The sequence below is a fragment of the Phocoena phocoena genome, chromosome 15, assembly GCF_963924675.1.
Source record: "Phocoena phocoena chromosome 15, mPhoPho1.1, whole genome shotgun sequence".
NCBI classification, from domain to species: domain Eukaryota; kingdom Metazoa; phylum Chordata; class Mammalia; order Artiodactyla; family Phocoenidae; genus Phocoena; species Phocoena phocoena.
The window spans coordinates 4,326,803-4,334,341 of NC_089233.1; the positions used below are offsets into that span (position 1 = coordinate 4,326,803).

The 7,539-nt window shown below is 49.0% G+C and overlaps 1 protein-coding gene across 1 annotated transcript; it reads right to left on the minus strand.

Annotated features, from left to right (window-relative positions):
- Positions 1-1,039: 1,039 nt before the first annotated feature.
- On the minus strand, positions 1,040-6,346 carry LOC136134650 (speedy protein E4-like). The gene is made up of 6 exons (XM_065892317.1): positions 6,244-6,346; positions 5,542-5,600; positions 4,973-5,058; positions 3,269-3,437; positions 3,004-3,108; positions 1,040-1,165 (listed from the first exon to the last, which is right to left on the minus strand). Exons 1-6 carry the CDS (start codon positions 6,311-6,313, stop codon positions 1,040-1,042), a joined length of 615 nt encoding a protein of 204 aa, XP_065748389.1. The 5' UTR covers positions 6,314-6,346.
- Positions 6,347-7,539: the final 1,193 nt, after the last annotated feature.

Consider the following 7,539-nt stretch of genomic DNA (forward strand, 5'->3'; position numbering starts at 1 on the left):
CCTCAGGAGGAGACAGTTGGTTCTTCGGGACATGAGTCCACCTTCTCCCCTGGACTGCCGGCTTCCTCAATAAAGCTATCTTTCCGTTTACCCAAGACTTGTCTCTCAGTATAGGAGTCCTGAATGATGCAAGATGTGCCTCATCTTCTGTAGTTTTCTCTACATGAAAAATAATTCAGGAATCTTTTTCAGAGTTAAGAAATGTGGTTGGATAATCACAACACCATTAAGCGACACCTCGCTGGACAGCAAAGAGGCGAAGCTGACTGGTAATGACCACGCACATCATGACTGTGGGAAGACTTTCATCTTTATTGTATTTTCCCAAAAGCTGCATTGCACGGTGCTCTTCAATAATCTAAAATAACATACAAACACGTTGAGACAAGTTAAAAAATTACGACTGAATTCCCACAATTCAATAATGAGAACTAAAAAAATAAAATTTATGCTTACTAGATTTGGGAGGAAATACCCACCTAGCTATAAGTAGAATGGGAATATTATGTAATATATAAAAGGTATATTATATAATAGATAAAAATAAAAATCTCTCTTGAAAATGTGAATAAAATTGTATATATGTGTAAATATACAACAGCTGTAATACTCATCACAAAAGGTTTGTTGGAACAAGGTGTTTCAAAATGAAGACTATTTCAAAACTATTTAAAATAAATATATAAATATAAAAATACAATAATTTTATAGGTGACATTTTCAAAATAAGCCTGTGAAAGTTAAGTCATCAGTCATGACCCTATGGCTCTCATTATATATTTTAAACTTTTTCTATCCTATTCTGAGCCCCTACACTCCACCTTCAAATGCTTCTAGACTGGGGCAAACAAGTGTATAAAAAATGGGACCTCCAGTGGGACCTCAGGGGAGATTTGAATGAAATGATCTGAAAATTGGGGTGGTAACTTCCAAAAGGATGGAATCTGAGAAAAGCCTGTTTTCTTATTGTCCTGCCACAGACTCCTAGAAGCATGCCCCGCTCCTAGGAGTATGATATGAAAACTCTTCTCAGCTCATTCTAGAAGATGCTGGGTTCTTCGCGATTATCTGCACAAGAGGCTTTCTCCCTTCCTTCCTCACAGCTGTCATCACTGTCTGGAGTGCCCTCGTGTTGAACATCCTCATCTCTCCTGGGCTCTGTGATCTGGAAGTAAGAGAAAGAGCAAGGATGTCAGATTTCAAAGTGGCAACTATGCAGATATAAAGGTTTTCACATGCTTAGTCAACTCTGACCAAATCTGAGACTCCTTTATGATTGCAGTTTTATCTCAAATTCTCCATTCTGAACCCCAGTCCTGAGCCATTCATTGTTTTCAAGTGTGATTCTTGGACTCTGGTGACCCTGACTCCAAAAACTACTGAATACACCTAAGGTCAGGCCCGGCAGTCTGCTTCATAGCGAAGACCCCAGGTGATTCTGCTCAGGGAGCTGGCATTTGGAGGATGCAGCTTTAGTCTTAACTCACCTTGGTCCTTTGGCACCACTTCAATTCTGGACTTGGCACCACACTATAGACATCTCTGACAAGTCAGCATCGTGGACCAGGAGACCTGATGCCGGATCCCTAACCCTGACGCTAACCCTGCATCCTAATGTCTATTTTATTATTAATTTTTCATTTATTTACTTATTTCCTTTATTTTATTTTTGGCTGCATTGGGTCTTCGTTGCTGCACGTGGGCCTTCTCTAGTTGTGGTGAGCGAGGAGTACTCTCCGTTTCTTCTCATGACGTTGGCTTCTCTTGTTGCGGAGCATGGGCTCTAGGCGCACAGGCTGAGTAGCTGTGGCTTGCGGGCTCTAGAATGCAGGCTCAGTAGTTGTGGCTCATGGGCTCTAGAGCTCAAGTGCAGTAGTTGTGGCGCACGGGCTAAGTTTCTCCGCGGCATGTGGGGTCTTCCCGGACCAGGTCTCGAATCCATGTGCCCTGCGTTGGCAGGCGGATTCTTAACCACTCTGCCACCAGGGAAGTCCCTGGATCCTAATTTTTAAATAATACTCAGTCCTAACCTTGGTTAGTGTTACGGGCTGAATGTTTGTGTCCCCCAAAATTGTTATGTTGAAATCTTCAAATCTTAACCGCTAAGGTGCTGGTATTAGGAGGTGGGGTCTTTGGGAGGTTATTAGGTCATGGGGTAGAGCCCTCATGAATGAGATTATTGGCCTTGTAAAAGAAACTGTGGTGTGTTGTTTATGAACCACGCAGTCTGTAGTAGGTAGGGCAGGTCGAATGGACTAAGACAGCTAGTTTGCAAGATTTAAACCAAATGTTTGCTGAGTCCTCTGCCCACCTCTAGAATTCTAATGTGTCAATTGTAATAAGCCATGGTGAAGATGGCATTCCTTAACCTTCACTTGTTGTGGTAAACCCCCTGCACCGTAAACTTGAAGGGGAAAAAGTGAATTGTACAAGAAGAATCATTGGTCCAGAAGTGGTGAGTCAGGGGAAATAAAGAGTCACAGGTCATCTGGCCATAAGCAATTTGAAAGTAAATTTGGATGAAAATAAAGCCAGTCATAATTCATCTTTTCTTATTGAACGTGTGGGCTGTTGTATGTAATATCCTGTTTGTAGACATTTACTTTGGTGTAGGTAAATGCTAGAACCCGTATCCCTGAGGGATGTAAGGCCAAAAATGAATGAAAAAGAGAAACTGGAAACACAGTATATGGAAGAAAATCACCATCTCGTCAAAGCTGTTATTTGGACCCAGTTGCTTTGGGTGAAATGATTTCAGTGAGACTCATGCGTCTGGAACAAAGTGGTTTCCGCGAGGTCTGGCGCCCACGGGCCCCGCGGTGCTGGTGTCTGTGTGTGGCTGTCAGTCCGTGGCTGGGCGCTGAGTCGGCGTGTGGCTGTGTGCCCGTCTGGCCCCCTTCACAGCGTGAGAGGTGATGTGGGTGCAGCAGTGGGATTCCTCCAATTTCCTCAGTAGACAATACGTCATTCCGCCCACACCTTTGCTGACGCACGCAGACCTACCTTAGCGCAGGCCGATGACCTGAGGCCTGCTTGCTCCTGAGGCTCCTGGGGCAAGAGGGTGCGATCTCTTCCCCACACCCAAAGCTCTGGATCAAAAGCCTGGATCTGGAAAGAAAAACAGCCCCTGGCAATGAGGATGCTGCTGCCTCCCGTTGCCCGGCCTCCGGCTCTTTCTCGTCCATTCCCAAGTCCCAAACCGAGTTCCCCGTGATCCCCCCCTCCTCTCCGGCCCTCCCCGTCCCCGAGACTGCCACAGCCCACCCACCTGCTCGCACTCTTCCCGAGTGACCCTCGTCTTCCAGCCCATGGAACGGATGAACTGGGAACGCAGTTTGTGGAACAAGGGACGCTGGGAGCGGTTCTTCCCATAGAGGAACGAAAAGATGGCTTGTTTGGGGGCCTGGTTGTCCTCTTCCATGTCGCTGGCCACATAGCTGGGGAAAGACATCAGGTCGCTGTCATCAGGACAGGAAGGGCCTCCACTTGAGATCAGCTTCCCAGGAAAGAGGCAGGCTGAACATCCTCACACAACCCACCCAGCCCTGCCCAGCGTCACCGTCACCGTCACCGAGAGCCGCCCAGTCATCAAGGAGGCACCGCCAGGCAGGACCTTCAGAAGGGTGCTTCTCACACCTTGAGGATGAGGACAAAATCCAAACCCCCTGTTCCCTTCAACTTGTTTTATGTGCACACACCTCTCTCCCTATGTTGTAGGTACATGTACAGTTCCTGAGGGCAGGAGCTGATCTGATCTGTTTCTGCATTCATCCCTCTCCAACCAAATGACACATTTAGGGCTTGGTTCATATTGATGCATGAATGCAACAGCCTTTTGTGAATCTCTGTTCCCATCAGCTCATATTCCCCGGCATGTAGGCTGTACTTTATAAGGTTTCATTAGATGAATGAATGAATGAATGAATGAACCTTTAATCTCATAGCCAAATGCAATACTGATGACCTCGAAGACTCACAGTAACGAACATTTGCAAAATGAAAAGAATTGTGCTGAGTGTTTTGGGAATGCAGTGACATTTTGACAAGACCTGCCTTCCACATTGTGTCCAGTCCAGTGGGACTGGGGAGGGGGAAGGGGGGAGATAAGAAATGACTATAATGCAAAGCATCACGTTATAATACGATTTTAACTCAAGTGCCTCTGGGATGCAGAAGTTAGGGAGATCAGGCATCGTGAAGGTTTTGGTGTTTGAACCCACTTTAAGCATAGGGTCATTTTCTTCAGATAAATGTGTGGGAAAGACACCTGGACAGAAAGCCCAATAGAAACTTGGAGGGCAGGGTATTTGGAAGGAACAGTGGAACACAGGAATAAAGTATCAGGACAGTGTGATGGAGATTGCAGAGGGAGTTGAATTCCAACCCAGAACTCTGGCCTTGATTTGTCACGTCATTAGCCAATGAAATTGTGTGAAGCGGTCAGACCTGTGTTTTGGGAGGATATTCAGGCAGATAGAGCCGACTGGCTTGGGAGACTTGGAAGAAACGTCAGTGGGGAGCATTTTACACCAGATCCGCGCTATGTGATAAGGGCCCGCCGATTGTGGCATTTGTCGTGGGAACTCAGAAACGGAAGATAATCACACTTGGTGCTGTTGTGGGAAGACCCGAGACTGGAAAATCAGAACCGGAAACGTCTCAAGTCTGTTTACTCGGGGGCAGGATGGTGTCAGTTCTTTCTTCCTCTCCTCTTAGGAAGGTTTTATGTTTTGCTTTGTTTCGTTCAGTGTTTTAATTGACATTAGGGTAGTTTGTTTTGACAATGAATGGTATAAAAAACATAACTTTGTTTGAAAAAGAAACCACTGTACCGTAATCCTGTCATTTTCACACCAGAGTAAACAGTACAAAGGGGTTTAAAAAAATAGATGAAAGGTCAGAGCCCCACGTCTCTCTCTCCGCCCTCCCAGGGTGTTGAATACTGATGGCGGGGATGGAGCAAGGTACTCACAGAGCTATGAAGAAATGGATTCTCTGGAATTGCCAGGGGAAGAGCCGGGCCCGGCTAAAATAAGCTATCACCATTGACAGGAGATTCTGATGGAAAGGGAAAGAAACGTAGGAGAGAGGTCACCTCCTGGAAGAGGAGAAAGAGTGGGAGGGAGAAGGGAGCAGGGGACGAGGAATGGGTGGTGCCACTTGGAGAGGAGACCCCCCATGTTGGGTGAGCCTGATTATTTGGGGAAGGGGAGAGGACAGAAGGTCAGAGTTTGGAACGCTCCAAGGATGGGAGGCTGTAGGTTTGAGGGTGTGGACTTAGGGCCACTGGCACTGGATTTTGTTTGATGAACCAGAGCCAAGGCGAGTCCCCAGGAGCTGAGAGGAGAGGGGACTTAGGCAGCAACCACCAAAGGGTCACACCTGGGGCTCAGATCCCAGAGGGGACCTCGAGGCCGCTGGAGGGAAGTGTTAACAAGGCATCAGGTTGGGTGGGGACTGGAAACGTGGGTGTAGAAAGCACCCCGTGCCCCCACCCAGGACAGGCGCTGGAGCTGGAATCCATCTCAGCGGGTGATTTACCTTGTCAGATACTTCCAGCCTTTTGTCCCAGGCAAGGAATTTCTTAACGACGGGATCCTCTGTGAAAAGAGGGCAGATGTTGCCAGTGGGAACAGGGCTGTCATGGGAGCATTGCAGGGCCAAGAGAGAGAACCGCGCCCCCCCCCCCCCCCCGGGGAAATGCCAAGTTGTGGCCCAGGGTGAAGGTGATGGGAAGAGGGGATTGAAGACCATTCACTGTGGGAGGAAAGGGGGTGACTCCCCTTCTAAGGGGGCCGAGTGACAGGGAGTGATGCCCCTTCATCGTGCATTCACGTATCAGTGCAGAGGGCATCGAGTTACTCTCAGCCAGTTTCTCAATTGACAGTCTCGTTGGGGCAAAGATGGACTGTCAGCCCCCACCCCTCTGCCCCGCACCAGTAAGATTCAAAAGGCCAGTAAGAGCTAGAGTCTCAGGGGTACAGTTGAAGCCAAACAAACCTAACCCTGTATCATTTCTAAATCTAACCTCATCCTGCATCATTTACGTGTCCCCTATATCCTTTATTGCATCATTTACGTGTCCCCTGTATCCTTTATCCGTAGACAGTCCACCAGGGACGGAGAGCGCACCAACTAGCAGGGAATTGTTTTCCACTGGAAAAGTGTAGTCATGGGAAGATTTGTTTCTTTGTTATTCAAGTATAGGATTGGAGGGTGCTGGGCGAGGGGGCGGGTCCTTACCGAGCATCCTGTTGAAGACCTCGTGGTGCTCAGGCAGCACTGAAGACACCCGCTGTCGCTTCAGCTTCATCTTGAGCCCAATCAGCCACTCCACGACCCAGGTGTCCTGGGCCTCAGCGGCCGGGTCGCCCACCACCTCCGCTCTGAACGCCACTGACCTCTTCCTCTTCCCGCCGGGGCGCTGAGGCGGGGAGGTGCAACCGGCCCAGGGGGCTGACGAAGGAGAAGAGACTACAGTATGACGCTCTCGTCTTGGGAATTCAGCCACTGGTGACCACCCAACCCCACCCCGACTCTGCCTCCCCCCTGAAGCACCCCCGTGCTTTCCAGTCTCACCGCTGACCTTGCCCCAAGTCATCTTTCCATCTTTCTCTGTCCATATCTACCGATCCCTCCCCTGACTCCTGTTGTCATTTTTCCAGCTTGCTGTCCTCGAAACTCTTTCTCATGGTAGATAATTTCTCCCACCAGGAGAAAAAAAAAAAAAAAAGAACCCTCCCCTTGTTTCCTCTCTTCCCTTCTCTCATCCTTGGATCTCGTCTCCTAACCGTCTTTCTTGCTCCCCAGGTGTTCCGTGTCCGCAGCTCCTGTGCTCTCCTCCCTCAATCCCTGGCTTTCCGAATGTCTCCTTTCTTTCATAGGCACCTTTTGTGGGGGCTCTTTCCCGACCTCTGTACCCATTCCTCCTTACCGGTCAAGCCTCTGAAATTCCTTCTCGTGCCAGCTCCCTCACCTGACGGTCCTGGGATTTCTTCATAGACAGTCACCTCCAGGGGGTACCCTGAGGAGCTGGACTGGCAGGTCTCGTCCTCAGCCTGGGAACTCGGTGGACGATTGTCCATGATGTCTCCCAAACTCTTCCCTTCCTCGAAGCCTAGACTCTGCTTTATCCCAACTCTTGTTCTGGACTTGGGCTAAACACGAGTGGTCGTCCCTTCTCCAAGCTGCGGGGCAACTGGCAGTGGAGAGAAGCTCTGGCGAGATGCTATTGTCTACTACTGTTGCCGAGCGCCACGGAGTCTGGTCCTTCCAATCAGGAAGGTCGGAAGCCTCTGATGTCATCATCCGTCATTCCAACCTGGCAAGCAGTTTGAAGGAAATCACAAGTAACTGTCAGACCTATGTGTGCACTTGTCCCAGAGATCAGGGGTAAACGGTATCTCCTGCCAGTGACCCAACCTCTGCCCGTCCTCCAAAACCCCCCTCAAGGTGTCCAGACCCCGCTTTACTGCTTCCCAGCAGGTGAGCTGTCCTGTCCTCTCCGTGCTGGACTCTCCCCCTCCCTCCCATTCCTTT